At 36.3% G+C, this 23,130-nt stretch overlaps 1 protein-coding gene across 1 annotated transcript in view; it reads right to left on the minus strand.

Moving 5' to 3' along the window:
- The window catches only part of LOC121490978 (WD repeat containing planar cell polarity effector), a 443,477-nt gene that overhangs the window by 290,354 nt on the left and 129,993 nt on the right, over window positions 1-23,130 (minus strand). Inside the window, exons 6-8 of the mRNA XM_041755267.1 lie at window positions 8,083-8,197; window positions 5,290-5,423; window positions 1,562-1,753 (exon numbers count right to left, since the gene is read on the minus strand). Of these exons, the coding sequence (XP_041611201.1) occupies window positions 1,562-1,753; window positions 5,290-5,423; window positions 8,083-8,197 (441 nt within the window). The remainder of the gene's footprint in view (window positions 1-1,561; window positions 1,754-5,289; window positions 5,424-8,082; window positions 8,198-23,130) is intronic.

Here is a 23,130-nt window from a genome sequence, read left to right on the forward strand (position 1 = left end):
CTTAGCCTCACAAATCCACACTTAAAGCATTATAAGTGGTTTTAGTTACTACAACAAAATTGGAAAAGTTCCAGAAAAAGGTTAATTAATTAATTATAAATGACTCTGCAGTCTTAAAAGGCAGCCTGAAAGTTTATAACACCAGAAGAGGCAGGTAGAGATAGACAAAACCTGGACTTGTTCATTATATCTCAGAATTAAAGCCCAATAGATAATAGATTTAGAGGAAGCATAGAAACATACCACTGTCTTCCTTGCTTTAAATCCCAATACACCCGTCACAAGTTGAAAATGCATTTAATACACCTAACCTACCGGATATCACAGCTTAGCCTCACCTAGCTTAAACATGCTCAGAAATTTAAATTAGCCTATACTAGTTGGGCAAAATCACTTAACACAAAGCCTATTTCTTAATAAATTACTGAATATCTCATACAATTTATCAAATAGTGTACTGAAAACAAAAATCAGAATGATTGTATGCGTACAGAATGGTTATAAGGGTATCGGTTGTTTATCTTCATGATTGCCTGGCTAACTGGAAGTTGTAGCTGACTGCCACTGCCCAGCATCATGGGAAAGTATCCTATCACCTATCATAGACGAAAAAGATCTTTTGATCTTTGAAAAAGATCAAAATTCTAAAGTATGGCTTCTACTGAACATGTCCTGCCTCCACATCATGACAAAGTCAAAAATCCTAAGTCAAACCATGTGTAATCTGGGACTATCTATATTTTACTCAGGCAAAAACTTGAAGAAACAGGAAGGTTGCTTTTGTTTTAAATTATAAAAACAGAATTCCATAATCAAAGTACTGGTCCAAGGTGAAATTACCAACATAATGAATGATGTTGGAACCACTGTCAGTAATAGGTGGAGTGAACTATTGTCATTGCCTCCTAGATTAACCCTAGTAGTGTTCCTGTTTGAGGCACAATTCTAGACTGAGAAGGCCATTGCTCTACAGCCGTCCTTATAAATTCTTGCCTCAGCCATGGTTTGGCACCACAGTCTTCCACAAAATAGGCACTTGACTGCTGATTCAATGACTGAAGTATAAAGAAGGTGATTGATAACATAGCTTTGGCAGGCTGGAAATTATGGGCAAACAATAATGACAGTACTAATAACGATAATAAGAATCACAACAGTGGTCCATATTTGAGAGTTTACTATATGTAGGTATTGCTCTAAATGCATATATTAACATACTTATCTTCATTAACTCTATTTTTCAAATAATGAAAGCATAGTGCACAGAGGTTAATACCTTGCTCAAGGACAGAGAGCTAAGTAGTGGCATAGCTAGGATTTGAACCCAGAAGGCTGTGTTCTTAATCATTGTGAGATTCAGGCCAGCCCTGGAATTGTCTGTTTACCCTATAGATATGATACTTTTAAGAACCCCCACTTTATTCATAATTTCTTTCTTTGAGAATTTAGAAAAATAAATTCTAGGCTTAACAAAGTATTCATCCTTATTTCAGAATAGAAAAACTAATAATCCTATTTTATTTGCTCTTCCACAAAATGTATATATTTGCTTTATATTTACCTCCAGTCTTCCTTGAGCATAACCTAGGAGCAGCAGATTGGCTCTGTCCTTCTCAGGAGAAATGGGGGCCCAAGGCCAAGCATCATCACTGACCAATGGCCACCAGCAAACAACTATATCCTGAACACAATTGATAGCTAGACGACGCTCTGTTGTTCTGTTAACTGGGCCTGGTATCTCGTAATAGGAAATCTAATGATGAAGGAAAAAAAGCATATGAGAATCATTTTTTAATGCAAAATCCTCACAGTATTACAAAAATTAAAGCATCTGTAAATGTAGATAAATGCAAGTAAATATGCATGTTAAACATGTGCTTAAGGAGGTGTCAGAATTTACCAAATTCTTTTGACACATATATAAAAAAGACATATGTTCAAAATTCTCCCCATTTTTAGCAGAGGAAAGGAAAAGGAGAAATGTGAGTTAGGGAGGAATTGGCTGTAGCAATCCCAATCAATACCAAAATGTACAGTCATGGCTGCTTGACAGCATCGACCTACACATAGGATTTAAGACCAGCTATATTAAATGACAAGTTCAGTACTGCTGACCAAGAGTATCTCACTACTGTTTAAGACATAACACTTTAACAATGACTGACAACAATAAAAGGAAAAACAACTTGAGGAAATATCACTTTAAAGAATATATGAGACATATACACATATATTCTGCATAAAGGGATAAGCCATAGCATCATGCGTAAAAGTTTATGCAGCTTCTGAGAATTATGCTTCTCTTTCTTAGGAAGGATTTGTAGAATTTATTATTCAAACTATGTTATTTTGGAACATGGTTATTTGAAAACATAAGCACGGCACCATCTGGGTGACACATGCCAAGGAAATATAGATTGCACCGTATTTCTGCTTAAGGAATTAATGGAAGGTTGATAGCTTGGAAGAAAAAAAAAAACTATCTTGCCATTGCTGGTCAGCAATAATCGAACCACTTTCTGGGGATTAAGCGCATGGCTAAGCCTACTGGACCAGACACTAGCAAAGGGCAGGGGGTCTTCTTATCAGAGAAATGCTTCTGGAGCCAGTCTCACTACATGACAGATTGCTTTCATATTCCTGTCTGCAAGGCAACAAAGGATGGCAGTAATGCGATAATGCCAGAGTGCAATGGGTGTTAAGAACCCGTTGCATTTATGTATTGTATTTAGTAAATAATCAGGCTCATCCAAATTGTGATCTCACCACTCAACCAAGGCCATTAAAATCAAGGTTAATGCTTTAATAATCCTCTGCTATTTTTTTTAATATGGTCAAAAGGAACCCTTTTCTATTTGCATGGCCATAATATTATTGACCTCTTCATCCTCTGAATGCACATCAAAAGGAACTGAAATCAAAGTAATTACCAGTGTTGTTCTCTCATGGTAAACATTTAACTCCTTGCACTGTCCCTTCCCTGTTAAATAAATTGAATTGGATTTTTAAAATGTAGACTGGAAAACTTGTTAAAGGTCAATCGTTTTTGATATTTACCCTGCAATTTTCTTTGCCAAAATTATTTCATTCTGAAAGAATTAAATTATGGTACAGCTGTAAAGAAAAGCAGAATTATAATACTCTACACTATTTCTTTGTTTTAAAATCCAAATGGGCAATGACAGACAACACAGATGTACTTTAGGCTTTGAAGTGCAAATTCTCATATTTATGCTCCCAATATCACTATTTTAACTACTTATCTTCTTGAGATAAGTACCATAATGGAATTGCTAAGTCCTTACAAATAAATATACATTATTTGATGTCCTATTGCCATGTAAACATGTTACTTACGAATTTCTAGATGAGAAAATAGAGTTAAGAGACTGACAGTTTCATTCCTCATAGTGCAAAACATGCATGTTAACTGAAATTTCCTATTTCCTGTGAGTTTTTAATGGCATTAGTATTCTATCATGATGGTCAACAGGGCAAGTAAAGTGAACAAGTTTCTTAAATTATCCTTCCAAAAGACAAATGGCAGTTTTTACTAAGTTTTTAAATACCTATATTTTAAATACTGAACCAGAAAGAAATCCATGGGCTTTTCCAAAGGGAAGTAGGTCACTTCTCCAATGTATAGAAATGATGTAGAGTGCCCCTGTTCTCAAACCCAAAGGCAGAAAGAATAAACAATTCTTTTAAAGTGAAGAGTCCATATAGTAAGTCTATTTTTCACATCTTCTCCTAAGAAAAGATGACATTCTGACAGTTTCCCTCTGATCTCATTAATGGGCAGCTACTATCCTTCAGCTAAGAAGACTATTAAGCTATCCATTATACCTAAGTTGAAAAAACATCATATAAAATTTGACATAATAGCATTGAAAACATAAAAAGTTTGAGTTAATGCATATTGGGAGCATTTCATTAATTTATTTACCTTTTACATATTGGTGTATTTTAAAGACCAGTATTTGTAAATAAGCAACATTTCAAATAAATCTACAGCTAGCCAACCTCGAAAATAATATCCCATTAAGAATGCTAAGATCAGTTTTTTTTTACTAATCGAAATATAATATATGAGTACCACTGACTTCAATTAAAGAAAATCAATATTATACAAAATGTAATGGAAGCTCCACAAAGTTGGCAAATAGAACCAAATTACAGTTTATTACCAGAATGAAAAACTCATTTAATATACTTTATCCCATGTTGAAAATCTTTTTACAAGACTAGATGTTTCTACCAAATAAATTTAAATCCTCCCCATACCACTACCACCTCAATCACAATAAGAAATAATCCCAAAGGGGAAAAGGTTAGCCTGAATACTACTTTTTCAGAAACACACACAAAGTTTCAAGCCACAAAGCTGACTTCTAAAAATCTTTGCCTGTATTATGGATAGATACTCTGGGTATGGCATAAGTGTGCATCTTTTTTAAGGAAGCTGTATATCAGCTCTGTTCCCAGTGAACAGTGAACTGTCTCAAATCCACGTCACAGAGGCTGGATCAATCTTGCAAACACAAGTCATTGCTGAAAAGAGGCCTTGAACTGAAACAGCCTGGAAAATGTATTAGATACTCATCCTAGCAGAGTGTGCGCCTTCCAAGCAGTTAAAATGTAATGTGGCAAAACTTATATGAAACACATCATTTAAAATAAAAATCCTGCCTTAACAGATGTAAAATCCCTGATACAAGGAAACAAATTACCTGGAGTTTGTGAAGGGAGAGATACTAACATATGAAGGAGATTTTGTTTTGCATTTTTCTCTAGTAATAGTTGGGTGTATGTGTATGTGGGGGGTGAGAGGTCTTCCCACTCCTTGTTTATTACACTTTTTTATTAACCTCTGGAAGTACCTTCTTTCTTCTTTCTTTTCTTGTGAAACGGAAGCCAGAAGGATAGCCAAGCTATCTTTGCCTAGAAAGGTGATATGAGGTCTTAGAGAAAAATGAGAATAGTATATATACTGCCCTTAGCAAGAAAACCATTTTCAAATGTGTGACTTGTCTTTATTATCTATCTTTGATTTCCATAAATACTACATAAATTGCTCCAAACATGCCATTATTAGACTCTCATGATGAGAGTAAACAAGAAAAGGTGGGAAAGCCAATATTTTCATTGAAACAACCATAATCATATAATTAACTCTGGTTTGTCTGAAATCTAGAAATATTCAAGAATAATGAGTATAATATCAATCAATGTGATACTCTAGTATGCCTTAATAATTAATAATACAACTCTATAAATTGAAATCTCTACCTTATAATCCAAGGCTGAGAGTTTTTCCAGTCTTTTGTTTGTATCAGGAGAACCCATCTTCTTGGTAAACTGAATAAAACATAGTTTGTTTTGTGCCAAAAATGATAAGATGATGAAACTGTCTGTGAGAAGAGCTAAAAAACAAATACAGATTTGATATTATAAAATACTAAATTAGAATAAAATAATAATGAATTGAGAAATGTTTTCACCAAAATATTATGAAAAGTTATTCTCATAAGATAAATAACAATTGAAATAACTAATCTCCAAAATATTATTATTTTACAAGGATATTAAAGATATCAGAAACAATAATCATAAATTTAGTCATGCATGGATTTGATACTTTTTCCTTTTTTCCTAAGACCATTTTATGATACACTGATGTTTGGGGACAATAACCAAGTGAGATACATTTGGAACTAGAGCTAGAAAAGCATAAATTAAAGATTATTTCATATCTGAATGTAAAGATTTACTTTTATTTGTACTTAGCCTTTAATCCTGTGTTTACATGATATAAACCACCTGAGAATAAATTAATTTTTTAGGGAACACAGATCAATGTTTTCCACCAATTTCATTCATTCATTCATTTGTGAGTGCACATGCACACAAGCAGGGGATGGGGAGAGGGGAGAGAGAGAAGCAGACTCCCCACTAAGCGGGGAGCCCAACACAGGGCTCCAACCCAAGACTCTGAGATCATGACCCAAGCAAGTTAGATGCTTAACTGACAAGTCATCCAGGCATCCCTGTATGTTTTATATTTTTAAATTTCTCATCAATGAACCTTCTTTCATCAATGAATACAAGCTGAATGAAATAAAGGGTATTACGCTCAATATGCACATAAGTTAATATCTAGTAATGAAGATTAGCAAAAATATTTGTACAGCTTTATTTCTAATGCACACAAGTAGGTAGACAATTAAAATTCATGAGTTACATAAAGGGCTGTTAATGTTATAAATTATTGATAAAAACTTAGTATAATAGGAATTTGAGAAATGTTTTATATTGCTCCTACCATAAAGAAATTATTGTATGTTTCATATATTTTTCTTTACTTCCATACCCCTGGCTATGCAAGCAGCAACCAAGAGTATATCTACACAATTACAGGAGAATCTGGAGAACTGCCAAGAAATCACATTCTTATCATGGTCTCATGAGTGTATTATTTTGGGTATAAATAAAAGAAACAAGTAAAAAGAGATATCTCAAAGACATGAATAGTGTTGGAAATCTCCTTTTAATTCTTAGAGAGGAGCATCAACACGACAAAATCATCACAGCCACTATTTTATTTGCAGTGTGAACAGAGGGGTCAATTATTACAAATATGAAAACGGAAACTCTTCCATAGGAAGCTTCCTTGACACCATGTTCCTGTAAGGAAGAAGAAATGGCATACTTACAATCCCACCCCAGCTTATTATTGTCATGAATGTTGCTAATTATAGCCATCCTGCAAAGTGCTTTTCTGGAGGATGATGAAATTGTGTCCAGTTTATTCAGAGGTAGCTAGTGAGAGCACATGGCAGAAGGAAGGTTTCTGTATTCTCACCTCTGTCCACTAGATCACACTTTGTTTTGATTATTCAGTTAGGATAAAGAGAATTTTCAATCACTAATGATAATGCCACTTGTTTCTTAAACCTTTTGACCTTCAATAAAAGAATATGACCTTAAAAACCTCAGGAATCAGCACAGTATAGCAGAAAGAAAATGGGCTCTGCAGCTAGAACCTGGGTTACAATCTCAGTTGTGTTATTTTCAAGCTGTTCCTTAGTTATCTCATTTGTGGGCATGTTCCTTAGTGTCCTAGCTTAATTTCTTTATTTATAAAATAGAAATAACTATACCATATAACACTTTTTTTGATTAAATAAGTAGGTTGACATGGATCTTAGAGCCTTTTAGGGCTCAATAAATGTCAGTATCCTACCTTTTTAATAACTGGTTTAAAATATTTTTTCATGTGTTTTTTTAAAGAGTTATTTATTTGAGGAAGGGAAGAGAGTGCATACCCACATGTGCACGGGAGGGTGAGGGTGGGAGAGGGACAAAGGGAGAGGAAGAGAGAAATCCAAGCTAACTCTGACTCTGTGCTGAGCATGGAGCTCAACACAGGGCTTGACACCGGGCTTGATGTCTGACCTTGAACTCACAACCCAAGCCGAAACCTAAAGTTAGACATCCTACCAACTATACCACCCAGGTACCCCTTGATTATGTGCTTTGTAGCAATTATATACTGATTATGGTACACTTAAAAGGATCCAGCTTTATCTAGTATATTTGGCATTGGTTTTTGATATTTAGAAATATTGCCTAAATTTTCTCAAAAGTTAGTATTCATAGATTTTGGTAACAAAGGATCTTCCTACTAGCAAATTACAGATTTTTTTTTATTGGTGCCTGTATTGACATGTTTGGGTCATTCATTCAAAATTCATTTGAAAGTGAAAAATATTTGAAATGTCAATAGGGGATTAATTTTGAAAGAACACACACAGAAAACCCCACCCTGTTTTGAAAATATGTTCACATTTTTTAAATGAAAAAGTGAAAAATACTCAGAATATGAGCCCAGTGCTTGACAAAATTTTGGTATTAAATATTAGTCAAAGCCTGTATTGGTCCCAGGGGTTGTAACTATGCTATTATAAGCGATTACTTGTGTTTGCAAGTCCCCAGTGGTAATAATTAGTGTACCTGTTGACATACTATTTCTCCTGCCCCACTGTTTATGTAGGCAATTGATTTGCACATGGGGGTAATTACCATCACTGATGGAGTCAGAGATGAGCTTCCCCACCAGGCTTCTGTCAATCACCACTTTCTCCAGCTGTGGCCCAGAGAGGCTTAAGGACACCAGCACACCTGAACCAAAGAGGAGCTAAAACCAGGTAAAGGGGTCAGAGGGGGAGAGGAGATATACTGAGAATTAGAGTCTTTAAAAAAAAAATCTCTCTTCAAATATATAAATTATAAAGATATATATACATAGGCATCTACACCATGAAATTATAAAGAGTTTTTCTTCATCAGAAGCAATCACTGCCATTCTGAGTAAAAAGATACAGGTGACTAAATGATGCAACACAATAAATGCACTGAGTAAAGCTTTGTGCAGAAACTGAATTTAGTCCATGATTATTAGTAGTCTAATCACCGAAACATTTAGAAAGCACCCATGTAGAAGTAACTGTTTTGCATTGCATTCAGAAATGTACTATGTTCTATTAAAGTATTTCGAAAGATTACTATTTATGTCAAATTAAGAGATTTCTGAAGGTTTGCTATACACCAAATATAAAAAGATGCTACATTAGACTATGAACAGTGAACGCTACAATTTATTTGGAACTTAAACCCCACTTCTACAAACAAAGATCTTGTCCGTTTAAAATATTAAAATACATGTAAATCTAGGCAACTAAAGTAAAATGTCAAACTATAAAATTCATAAATAAATAATACATACCACAAACAATTTCTCAAAAAGAGATACACATAGTAAAATAGCTGGGCTTTACCAATACCAGTGTTCATCCAACCACCCAAAAAAAGATGACTGGATATCACCATTATGATGTTATACTGCTCCTTTCCATTTGTGGCAACATAATTCATTCATCTCCAAATGTTTAAAACTTCTGAAAGGACTATGCATATGTGTATGCTTGTTATCTATGAGATTATGAAATATCAACATTGGAAGAAATTGTTTCACCTTCAAGGCAACAGACTCAAGGCAGATGAATCATGCAATAGCATATGGTATAAAAAGAAAAAAACCAATTGTCAGTAAACTAATTATCAACATGCTAGCCAAACTCAAAGACAACTATGATTTTAAACAAAACAGGGGAATTCCCCACCTACCTAGGCATCATGTCCCAGCTAGAAAGGATGATTCTGTGTCAAGACATATTTAGACATGTGTGAAGGATGAGCAGCAAGAGGGACCAGGTTAATATAAAGAAAGACTATTACTTCCCCACTGCACAACAGATTCCAGGCATATGAATAGGAAAAGAAACTGAAGCGTCCCACATGACTTAATAGATTGTCCATTTAATGTCAAAGCCCCTAAAGGAGGCAGACGGCATGAAGATGTGATCATTTTTATTCATTTGGGAAACTAATAAGAACATTTGTTCCAAGAATTTCAAAATATTCACAAATTAATCCCTACTGAATTACATCCAGCCCTGCAATACACTTTGATGGCTAACACTGATATTTCCCTTTGAGGAATTCCCCCATAACATAGCACATGGTCTTTACTTCTAAATTCTCCCTTCTCAGGCAGGCAGTTTTAGGGTCATCTTTCATACCTAGTTCCCCGCTATGTCACAGCTTTTTTCTCCCTGCCCCATTTATTCAAAACATGTCTAAGATCTGTTCCTTTTCTATTTATTTTTATCTACTAAAACTTTACATCTATAATCTTGAGCATCTCTTTTCTTAATTATCCACTGACTACCAGCTCTTTATGGATACTGGCTAGGCCACTTTTGTCTTTGTTTCTTCAATGTTTAAAACAATACCAGGCATACACTAGGTGCTAATGAAATGTTCGAAGAAAAAAAAATCATAATTTAACTCATTATAGGATCAGATTATTCATAGTCAGAAAGAAACTTAGTCTAATCTTCCACAAATATGGAAGTTCCTTCTGCAGCATCCCTTCAAGCATCCCTCAAGTATTCAGTCCATGCTTGAATACATCCAGTGACTAGGAGTTCATTATCTTACTAATTGATTTAGAGATCATTCATTCATTTTTTTCATTCAACAAAAACTGAATGTTGATTATATGGCAAGCACTAAACTAAGTTTAATGGCTCAAAAGAGAATAAAATATTATCCTCAAAATAGGTTAAAGGCAGGTTGAGAGAGGCAGATACAAGCAAATAAGTGTAATAAAGTGCTACTGCTGGTCCTATTATAGGAGTACATACTGGGGAGACTAGGGATATCGAATAGGGAGATGGTGACACTTGAGCTGAGGTAAAAATACTGCCTTCCAAGAACTTCCATAATAACCTGAATTTTTCAATACCATATATTAAAATATTAAAAGATAGTAACAGTGTTAAGCATGGACTCTGAAATCGGAATGAAATCAGCATTGGTTCTACCTCTTACTAGCTATGGGACCTTGTTGAGTTACTTCTCTGTAACTTCATTTCCTCATCCAAAAAGATAGAGTAACATCTACCTCATAGGATGAGCATTAAATAACTTTTTACAAACAGTATTTAGAATGCCTAGCACATAGTAAATGTTTGCAATTATTATTATTCGACCAATACTCATATGATGTGTATTCACTATACTATTTGCCATCTCTGAACACCTATTTTTGTCTTTCTAAAAATCTTGTGCCCAGACTGGACTCAATACTAAATAGGGTACACTAGACTCCAGGTGAGTTGTCACCAGTACTATCCTTTTGTCACCTTTCCCAATTGCTATGATTTCATAAGGATATTGTTTCCAAGATATGTGCAAGTTCCTCCAGAACTGCAGAATTTAATTTGTCCAAGTCCCAAATTTCTTATTCCTTATTTTCTGCTCTTAGGCACCAGCATCATGAACTAACCCTCATCTCCTAATAGTAACTGCTGTTTCTATGTTTGAGCATTTGCTATCTCAGAAAGGTAATTCTAAAAGACCAGTCTTGTGGGATGGAGATATAAAGTGCAACCTGTGAGAGTAAGTAAAAGGTGGACTTAAGCTAGAAAGGATTCGAAGGGTAAGTGTCAAGGTACAGTAAGAAAGAAAGCATGCGTGCTGCAGTAGATACCACATGGAGATAGGAGCAATGATTTGGGAACTGTGAATCCTGCCCACTGAGTTTCAGCATTCCTTCAGAATCTTTGTTCAAAGGATACGTGCAGCCACTTATCCTTATACTCAATTCACTCATTCCACAAATATATATTTAGTATTTTGTAAAAGCCAGGCCCTATTCTAGGTACTGAAGACAACAGCAGTGAACATAACAAAGCCCTTGCCCTCCCTCACCTCAGGGAGCTTGCATTCTCATGTAGACACAGCTACAGGCAAAGAATTTTGGTATAATGTCAGATGGCAATAAGAACTACAGAGAAAAATAAAGCACAGTAAGGATGGGGATTTTAGGAGAATGCTGTTTTTAGGAGAATGACTAATAAAGAAAAAAAAAAGACCTCTCTAAGTAAATGACATTTGAGTACAGACCCAAATGAAGTTATTGAACAAATCATAGTATTATTTGGAGAAAAGGAATCGAGGCAGAGAACTGCAAATGCAAACTCTAAGGTCAGAATGTGCCTGGAACGACTGAAGAAAGCTAGGGCAAAGTAGCTAAGGGGAAATGAGTGACAGTGATATATATTCATAGAGGATGAAATCAAAGAGGTAGCTCTAGGGCCAGGTTAGGTTGATGAGAAATTACTGGATTTTAAGCAGCAGAGAATTATAATCTAATTTATGTTTTAAAGAGGGGTATGGGCAAAAGTAGAAGCTAGGAGACTATTAGGAGGCTATTGCAGTGGTCCAGGTGAGAGATGATGATGGCTTGGATAGAATGGCAATGCTATGAACACCAATAAAAATTAATTTATAAAAAGAAAAAAGAATGGCAATGCTAGAGGAAATTATATGTGGACAGATTTGAGACATATTTTAGAGGGAATCAACCAGGACCTGCAGAAGGATTGGATATGGCATACAAGAGAAAAACTCAAAAATATCTGGGCTGAGCAAATGGATTTAATGAGATAGGCAAGACTCAAAGAAATACATATTTAGGGGGAATCAAAAGTTTGGTCTTGAACATGTTAGTTTATCGTGTCTATGGACATATGAGTAGAGATATTGAGTAAACAATTAGAAATGAGTCTGAAGCTTAGGGTGATGTAAGGGCTGGAGATATATATTTAGGAGTCATCAAGAATATAAAGGTAGTGTTTAAAGTCATGGAACTGGATAAGCTGTCCTTAAAAAATGAGTTAGAGAGGTCATATGGTTGGGGCCACAATCCACTCTGACTCATATCCTTGTAAGAGGAGGAAGAGAAAACAGAAAGTTCGCTCTTTCTCCCTCTCTCTCCCCCTCCATGTCCACAAACAGAGGAAAGGCCATATAATGATATAGTAAGAAGACTGCTGTCTATAAGCCAGGGTGAGGGGCCTTAACAGAATGCAACCCTGACAGCACACTGATCTTGGAATTCTACTCTCTAGAGCCATGAGGAAAAAAAATTTTTCACTCAATCAATCAATAAAAGTTGAAAGAGAAAGAGGCCCATGGTCTGAGGTTTGAAGCATTCCAATCTGTAGAGGTGTTAAAAGGTCACGTTAGCACTCTTATTGAGTTAGTCTGGGTACTCATTAGGATCAAGCTATGTGCATCATTATAGATCTCTAAATGTCTTGTGGCCTAGAGGTATCTCTGACACTAGATTTTGAAATAAGAAGATATACATAAATTAATAAGCTAATTAACATTTTTATAAAGCAACCTGTGGGAAAGCATAAAGTTTCCAAGTACTGGTGCCAAAGATAGTCTTGGATATAGTAATGGAGATAACCAGAATCAGGAAAAAATTGTCTGAAGTTCAGGAAAAGAATATTCAGGTTCAGACAGGAAAGTGTTTCCACCTGTTTCCCCAAAAGGTTTGCTTTTAAACTCTCTAAAATAAAAATGGCCTACATAAGATTCGGCAGAACAATAAGGAAAAGGGACACTAAGATATTGTCCTATCTTGGGACGTCCAGGTGGCTCAGTGGTTGGGCGTCTGCCTTTGGCTCAGGGCATGATCCAGGGGTCCCAGGATCAAGTCCTGCATTGGGCTTCCTGCATGGAGCCTGCTTCTCCCTCTGCTTGTGTTTCTGCCTCTTTCTGTGTCTCTCATGAATAAATAATTAAAATCTTTAAAAAAAAAAAAAGATATTGTCCTATTTACTGCAAGGAATTGGAGAATTCTGACAGGTCAGAAAATGAAAAAGACGAGAGAAGTAAAGGAAAGCCACTACAGAGCAGATCTGAGCTTGAGAATAGATCCACAGGAACAATCAATGGAAGGCCCATGAGATTTCCCAAAATTGTTCCAATTTTAACGTTGTTCTTTGTGCAGAACATGACTAGGGCAAAATAAGAAAGAAAACTTCTTTTCTCAGATGGCCTCGTAGACAGGAAGTATCTTTCTTATTATTTCTGCTTTGTACATGTTTTTTTCCATTGCCTTTATCATCTCTCCTTCTCATTTTCTCCAGTAAGCTCATACCAAAGAGGCTTTCTCTTTAAAAAGTGGCAAATGATTCCCACAATCTTCAGATGGCTCTTCTAGTGATTTCTCCTAACATTAGATTCAGTATTTAATTGGAGGTGAAATGGCACTGGGAAAAGAAAAAGAAAATTATATCAGATACTATTAATCCAAACAAAACATAAACAACCACAAGAACCTGAGTTTCATTTCATTCACTAGGTCAAAAGACGTGAGTGCCTCCCATATAATGCAACTATATAGAAGGGGATACAATAGTGAATAAGGAAGACACATGTTAGTAGAGTATATAAAGAATACAGGAGAAGACCTCGTTTCAGAGACATGGAGGTTTGGTTATGATTAATAGTTGCTTCCTAGAAGAGAGAGTTTAATACCCACAGAGAAGAGTGGGTCTCACACTTGGTCTCAAGTATTCAAGAAGAACTGGTGCAATAATTGTGAATGAGGTGTTTTATAATCGTGATCAAAAACAATCCCACTGAATTCAATATTCTCATTGGTTAAGAAAACTCTCCCCAAATCCATGTGATTATTATCACATCTGAGGAAAAAAATGAAAAGTAAAGGTATACAAGGTCAGTACTAAAAATCAACAATGAGTAACAGGCTCAATCCATGATCTGAAAATTAAGTTATGAACAGGCAGCAAAGACTGATCTCCAAAATCATTAGCAGATAGGTGGGAGACAGCAGGACCTAAACACTACAATTTAGAGAGGCAATAAAGTATTAGGGCCACTGGAGTGAATTCCAGGGCTGAAGCAAATATTTAAGGTATTATAGAGCCACTCTCATGGAGGTCCAGTGAATTTACATCACAATGGTACACAACACCTCACTCAATTCTGTCCCCAATCCAATCCATGGGATTAATTCTGGAGAAACTGAGAGCTATAGATAGTCAAACAATTTTACATTGTGGAAATCTTTAACGAAGAGTAGTGTCACTGATCATTTTAGCAGATAACCTGCTAAAAGAAAGATAACATGTCTTCTGTAATTTATTCCTTCTTTCAGCAAACATTTGAGTATAGAAGGAAATCATGCCTGACTAATCCATTAAAGTAGAGAAACAAAAGTGAATGCAGTTAAGACAAGGACGAAAAAAATTTAATTGACTCGCCAGAGGGAACTGACTTAAGGACAAGAAACAAAAGGACAAGAAATAAATAGGCATTTTTCTGGATGGAGAAGTGTTAACAGTGGGGTTTCCCAAAGATTTGTATGGTGTTACTCAATATATGGAATAGATACATGCCTAGAAATTTGCCCTGCTAGGTCTATTTCAATATAAGAAATCTCATTTTCTCACTTACTATGAGTAATGCTACTTTTTAATCCCTAATGTAATTTTCAAGCCACCTCTTTTATGTTTATGTATATTACATAAAGTGATGATTCCTAGAAAATATTTATAATCATGGTGAAATTCACACACACAAAACAAGTCAAAAATAAATCTGTCAGTAGTTTTATTTTTTAAAGATTTTATTTATTTATTCATGAGAGACACAGAGAGAGAGAGGCAGACACACAGGCAGAGGGAGAAGCAGGCTCCATGCAGGGAGCCCAATGTGGGACTCGATCCCAGGACTCCAGGATCATGCCCTGGGCTGAAGGCAGGTGTCAAACCGCTGAGCTACCCAGGGATTCCCCTATTTGTCAGTAGTTTTAAAGATCAAAAGAGATAAAAACAGTGGTGAAAAGTGAACAGGAAATCATATCAGATAGCACAGCACTTTTGTACAAAATTTTATAATTTACAGAGGACTTTTATACACATTATAATGTCTGTAAAATGCTAGTACAACTCTGGTACCTAATAAGTATAAAAGTTAAAAAAATAATAGTAACAAGGTTAAGCTTCATACTTACTAACAATCAGGAGGGTAAAGCAACTAACCAAAGGTCTCATAATTATTATTTTTTAAAGTCTCATAATTAGTGGGAAAGTACACCAAGACATAGGACAGATCTGATGTTCTTTCTCATACCACTGAAAACTAACATCCTTAACTCTAATTTCTCCATTTACCTCCATGTTATATCCCATCCAGTTTTCCTCTCTGTGGCTCTTTCTTCACTCTAAACCACTCTCCCTCTAAACCAGGGGTTCTCAACTGAGGCTGATTTTGGCCACCAGGGGACATCTGGCAATGTCTGGAGACACTGAGGATCATAAGGCTCCATATATGAGTCACTTCCACAGAGGCTCACCTGAGAAGAAGGTTCCTAAATGAGCTGCTGTGGAGGTGAACGTGTTTTTCCTATCTTCATCAGGCAGATTTGGGGGATCATCAAATTCTAATCAACATTTTCAATACATAAAGAAAGGGTAATGACTGAGGACCTGGTCAGGTATCTTAAATGGAATGGTGAGCAGTGCACAGTTCAGATCAGGAGAGCCTGGAGGAAGTCTGTTCTGTATGTTTCTAGATGTTCAGGGCAATAAGTGATGACTAATGCCAGTTGTCAAGACAGAAAGAGCTCCAGGGCAAGTCAGAGAGCTACTGTAGCTTGATAGAAATATCCTGTAAGAACACCTCCTTGCTTTTGTTCTAATTTTCAGCTCACCAATCAACATTCTTATCTATAGTCTCTTGAGTAATTCAGCTATCAGGTGGGAATGCCCCCAAGCAAATGAACAAAATCTATGATGCCAGATATATCTGACACTATAAATTAATAAACTGCCATGCTAGTTAATAAATCAGCTGCTTCTGAGTTTGGTTTTTTGAATGTTGTTAGTAGAAGGAAACAAATGGAGATAACATAAAAGATAAGTTTAATCAGAAGTTTTCTGCCCAAGTCTACGATACATTGTTGAAGTTGGAGGGGGAGGTGCAGAACTTCCAAAAGTTGCAGGCCTGCATCATCCCATTTTTTCAAGGAAAAAAAGTAGTGTGATATGTGTATTATATACATATGCATGTAGAAATTATCTGTATAAATACAAGAAAATGTCAGAAAAAATATGCCCAAAACCACTGATGCCAGGTATCTCAAAGAGGTGAAATTAGGAGCAAGAGGCATGAATTTTTACTTTTAGCCTCATAGAGTTTTCAAAAATTGGGATTATGGATGGTTTTTTTAACTTCTTATATGTCTTCAGTGTTTTTCTATAAAGCTGTTTAAAAACAAAGAAGCAGCTCTTAAAATATCTAGTCACAAATACATCTCTTATTTTATGGTCTTACAGAGATGCCTTTATGCCACAAAATGCATTTCTAGGAAGTCAGAATTTAAATCATACTGAAAATGAACTACAATAGTGGCTCCTTACTAAAAGGATCAAAGAGAAAACTGGAGTCCCTCTCCTCTGCAATTTCACTTACTTAAAAAAAAAAACCAACATTCTCTTTTTTTCTTATACTGCCTTAATATTATTAGATTGTTCATCCATGTCCAACTTCCTTATTAAAAAGAGTATTACTCAAAACATGGTAAATCCAAATTATGGATTATTATGCACCTACTAAAAAAAAGGAAGTAGATATAGATATTGAAAGGTATGTTATACACTGTTAAGTGAAGCAAGTTACAGAACAATATGTACAGAGTAATTCTACTTACTTTTTTTTTTAAGATTTTATTTATTTATTTATGAAAGACACAGAGAGAAAGGGACAGAGATACAACACAGGCAGAGTTCGGAGAAGCAGGCTCCATGCAGGGAGCCCGATGTGGGACTTAACCCCGGGACTCCAGGATCACGCCCTGGGCCAGAGGCAGGCGCTAATCCACTGAACCACCCAGGAGTCCCTCCACTTACTTTAAAAACAAATGTATATGCATACATAAACACAGAAGAATGTTTGAAAATGCATGGAGGAAGGACATAAACCAAACTGCTGAAAGTGGTTATCATGGAGAGGGGAATGAACTTGGGGTTGGGGGGTACTTTTACTTTTTACTATATACCTGTTTTTATTGTCTGCCAGTTTACAGTGATAAGGAGTCTTTTTAATTATTTTAAATTTTTTATTCTTTATTTGTTTATTTTAAATAGGCTCCACACTCAGCATGAGGCTTGAACTCACAACCCTGAGATCAAGAGTCACATGTTCTGCCAAATGAGCCAGACAGGTGCCCCTAATTATTTTTTATTTTAAAATATTAAAACTGGGAATAAAGATCATCACTGCATCTTTTTTCATTTCCCTTAGTTTGAATTTACCATTTTTAATTGCTCACCTTCACCCAACAGATCTCAAACTCACCAGTATTCTCCTGATTTTCTTTAATTTATCTAAAATCTACCATCTTAATAAAACATTTTGTCTATTCTCTTTGACTAGGAATAGCAGTTGCCCCTGAAACATTCTGCTTCTTCTCTGTAATAAAATGCTAATATAGTTCAAATCTAAAAGGGTATTTCCCAAGGCAGAGTCTGTGAAATATTAATCTTTGAAGATGTTCCAGAAAAGTAAGCTTGGAAATTTTGCATAAACATCACTTCTTAAAGACTGACAAGAGCACTTCCTGAGTTAATTTAAACACACACATACACACACACACCCTTAACATGCAGTCAGAGAAAGAGAGAATCTTAAGCAGACTCCACGCCCAGCATGGAGCCCAACCTGGAGTTCAATCTCACCACCCTGAGATCATGACCTGAGCCAAAATCAAGAGTCCAGCACACTTAACCGACTGAGCCACCCAGGTGTCCCAATTTTTAAAAGAGAGTATAGTAGGGGATAAAGTTAAAAAGGTAAGTAGATTGGGAGAAGTTCAATCTAGCCTTTAAGAGTAGTATGATGCTACAATTTTTAACACTCAATTTACTGGGGGCGCTTGGGTGGCTCAGTCAATTGGGCGTCTGCTTTCAGCTCAGGTTCTGATCTCCTGGGATAGAGCCCCACGTGGAGTTCCTTGTTCACAGGGAGCCTGCTTCTCCTTCTCCCTCTGCTGCTCCTCCTACATGTTCTCTCCCTCATGCATTCTCTCTCTCTCTCAAATAAACAAAATCTTTGAAAAGAAATAAAATTCAATTTACTGATTTAATTTTTAGAATGGATAATACATTCATGTACTTCTTTTTTTTTTTTTTAAGATTTTATTTATTCATGAAAGACAGAGAGAGAGAGGCAGAGGGAGAAGCAGGCTCCATGCAGGGAGCCCAGTGTAGGAACTCGATCCCTGATTATCAGGATCACGGCTTAAGCCAAAGGCAGGCGCCAAACCGCTGAGCCACCCAGGGATCCCCTATTCATGTACTTCTAAAAGAAAACAACAAATTATACGGAGGTAACAATTAAAAGTCTTGTTTCTAGGGCACTGTTGGTGGTTCAGTTGGTTAAGAGCCTAACTTTTGATTTCAGCTCAGGTCATGATCTCAGTGTTATGAGATTGAGCCCCATGTCACATTCTGTGCTCAGTGAGGAGTCTGCTTGAGATTCTCTCTCTCCTTCCTCTGTGCCCCCTCCCCATTCTCTCTGTCAAATAAATAAATCTTAAAAAAAATATTTTTTATTTATTTGAGAGATAGAGTATGAGTGAGACAGAGAACACAAGCGGGGTGAGGGACAGAGGTAGTAGCAGACTCCCTGCTGAGCAGGGAGCCCAACGTGGGGCTCAATCCCAGGACTCCAGGATTATTAGCTGAAGGCAGATGCCCAACAGACTAAGCCACCCAGGCACTCTACGAATAAATCTTAAAAAAAAAAAAAAAGTCTTGTTCCATTTCCTGTATCCCTCCCACCCATGCTCCCTTACCCCTGCCCTGGTTAATCAGTTTTCAGTTTCCTATCTATTCTCCAGAGTTATAGGAGGGTTTTAAGCAGAAGAGTGACCAGTTCGCCTCTAAAAAATCATTTTGGCGACAGTGTGGAAGATAAACTGATGAGGAACAAACATTAGGAAGTGTTTAGCCTAGAAGAGAGATGAAGTGAGGTGGCTTTGACTAAAAGTTATGAGCAAAGGGATGGAAGGCCTCCAGCAGATGTGAGAGAGATTTAGGAGATAAAATCAGTAGGAATAAGAGTTTAGTTAGATGTGTGTGTGGTGGAGGGAGTTAGGTAAAGAAGAAGATAATCTCTAAGATAAACAGGTGACTTCCACATTTCTGGTTTCTATAAGTGGATGGAAGGCAGAGCCATTCACTGAGACTGGAATGGCAAAAGAGGAATAGGTAAAGTGCTCTGAGCTCCATTTTAAAGATACTATGTTTACGAGTGCCTGGCTGGGGGGAATCCCTGGGTGGTTCAGCGGTTTAAGAGTTTAACGCATGCCTTCGGCCCAGGGTGTGATCCTCAAGTCCACATCAGGCTCCCTGCATGGAGCCTGCTTCTCCCTCTGCTGTGTCTCTGCCTCTCTTTCTCTCTAATTTAATTTTAATTAAATAAAATTAAATTAAAAAAGGAGTGCCTGGCTTGCTCAGTTGGTAGAGCATGTGAACTCTTGATCTCAGTGTTGTGAGTTGAAGCCCCATGTGGGGGATTAAGTTTACTTTTAAAAAATTAAAAAATTAATACACACACACACACACACACACACACACTGTGTTTGAAATATCTTTGAGGTACCCAAGGGGAGACACCAAATAGGCAGCTAGATTTATGGATTTGGAGCAAAGGGGAAAGGTCTGAGCTCTATAAATCAGCCACTAAAGCTATAGATATAAATCTGATAATTCAGTAGTTCAGAGGAAAGAGGAGAAGGCTTAGAATTGCGCATGAAGGAACTCCAACACTCAAAGACACAGGAAAGGAATATAGGCCTGAAAAGAAGACCAAGAATGCCAGAAAGGTAGAAAGAAAATTGGAAAAACAAAGTGTAAGGAGAATTAACAGAAAAAAGCACTTTAAGAACAAGGGAGTGGTGGGACACATGGATGGCTCAGTCAGTTAACCAACCAACTTGTGATTTTTTGGCTCAGGTAATGATTTCAGGGTCATGATCTCAGGGTTGTGAGACTAAGGGGTCTCACATCAGGGGTTTAAGATTCTCTCTTCCTCTCCCTCTTCCCCTCTCTCTCTAAAACAAAACAAAAAACAAGGGAGTAGTCAATAGTGTTAAATCCACCTTTATATTTAAGATGATGCTCTTAAAAAAAAAAGGCTATTGCATTTAGTTTTTTGCAAACTTGTGGCAACTTTTTCATCATAATAATCAGGACAAAAGCACAAGTGGAGCTGGCTGAATGCTGAATGAGCAATAAGGAAAAGGAGATGACAAATAGAGACAATTCTTTGAGAAATTTGCTTTTGAAGGAAAGGGATAAGACCTGGTAGTGCTAGTGATGATTAAGACTTGTGGTTATTTGTTTAAAAAGAGAAGAGTTGCACTTATTTAAAAGCTAATTGGAAATCTCAGGGATCCCAAATAGCCAAAACAATTTTTAAAAAGAATAAAGTTAGAGGACTCGCATTACCTGATTTCAAAACATATTATAAAGCCACAGTAATCTAAATAGTGTGATTCTGCCATAGAGACAGACCTATAGACCATGGAACAAAACTGAGAGCACAGAAACCCTCACAAACATGGTCAAAGTGATCTTCAACAAGACACCTAAGACCATTCAAGGGGAAGGGATAGTCATTTCAACAAATGGTGTGGGAATAACTGGATATCCACATGCAAAAAGAACAAAGGTGGACTCTTACACTATAAACAAAAATACCAAAATGGATTAAAGATCTACACTTAGACACAAAAGTATAAAATTCCTAGAAGAAACCACAGGGAAACAGCTTCATGACGTTGGATTTGACAATGATTTCTTGAATATAATACCAAAAGCAAAGACAACAAAAGCAAAAATAGGCAAATGGAACTACATCAAACTTTAAGATTTTAGTGTATCAAACAACATAATCAAAAGAGTAAAAAGGCAATCCACATAATGGGAGAAAATATTTGCAAATCATACATCTGATAAGGGGTTAACATCCAGAAGAAATTTTTTTAAAGTCCTATAAATCAATAACAAAAAATCAGATAACCCTTAAAAAAAAAAAAAGCAAAACACTTGAATAGGCATTTCTCCAAAGAAATGGCCAACAAAGCAAAGGAAATGATGTTCAACATCATTCATCATTAGAGAAATGCAAATCAAAACCACAATGAGATATCACCTCGGACCCATTAGGATAGGCACTATCAAAAAAAAACAAAAAACAAAAAAAACAAGTGCTGGTGAGGATGTAGAGAAATTGAAACCCTGTATACCATAGCTAGGATTGTAAAATGGTACAATTACTATGGAAGACAGTATGGGGTTTCCACAAAAAACTAAAAATAGAACAATCATCTGATTCAACAATCCAACTTGTGGTCACATATCCAAAAGGAGTGAAAGCAAGATCTTCAAAGAGATATTTTTACCCCATGTTCATAGCAGCATTATTCACAGTATTCAGGAGAAGGAAGCTACCCAAATGTCCATCAATGGACAAATAGATAAACAAAATGTGGTCTTAAAAAGGAAGGAATTCCTGTCACATGCCACAACATAGAGGAACCATGAGGATACTATGCTGAGTAAAAAAAGCCAGTCACATGGGATCCCTGGGTGGCGCAGCGGTTTGGCGCCTGCCTTTGGCCCAGGGCGCGATCCTGGAGACCCAGGATCGAATCCCACGTCGGGCTCCCGGTGCATGGAGCCTGCTTCTCCCTCTGCCTGTGTCTCTGCCTCTCTCTCTCTCTGTGACTATCATAAATAAATAAAAATTAAAAAAAAAAAAAGCCAGTCACAGAAAGACAAATACTGCATGATTCTACTTATATGAGGTATCTAAAATCATCAAACTCACAGAGGCAGAGTAGAATGGTGGTTGCCAGAGGCTGAGAGGAGGGGTAAAGGGGATTTATTGTTTAAGGGATATTACAGTTTGTTTCACAGGGTGAAAAAGTTTTGAAGATTTGTTTCACAATAGTATGAATATATTTAATATTAATGAACTATATACTTAAAAATGGTTAAGATGGCAAATTTTATGTTATGTTTTAACACAATAAAAATATTTTTTAATTAAAAGAAATGAAGTTGATTCGAAATATCCAGTTGACAGTAAGTTTAAAACATAGGTCTGTGCCAGAAACCAAACACTCTCTATATATGTTAACTTACTTACTTCTTATAATAAGCATAAGTTTTTATCTTCACTTTATAGTTAAATAACCTCTTGCACAGAGAGGTGAAGTAGCTTCCCAAGGTCACACAGTTAGTAAAGCCAGTATTTGATACCAGGAAGAATAAAGCAGTTTGTGCTTTCCACTATTATGCTACACATAAAAGAAATGACAATCATGTGGGATGCTGAGAAGGCCAGAGGACGTGGGATCCAAAGTCTAGGCCAAGGGCTCCCAAACTTTCTCAGTTCACGGCACCCTACAAGTCTCAGGAATCTTATGGTGTACCTAGGCCAAATGTAACTGCAGTTCCATTGAATAAATAGATTCCAACAGCTTACTAAGTATGAATGTCCCAACAACTTAGTAGCCATTTGAAAACATAATAACAGACATTGAAAAAAATTAATTCCAAATAATCACAATTACTTACCAATAGGATGTGTGAACTAATGGAAGTTGGG

This window comes from Vulpes lagopus, chromosome 5 (assembly GCF_018345385.1).
Source record: "Vulpes lagopus strain Blue_001 chromosome 5, ASM1834538v1, whole genome shotgun sequence".
NCBI lineage: Eukaryota > Metazoa > Chordata > Mammalia > Carnivora > Canidae > Vulpes > Vulpes lagopus.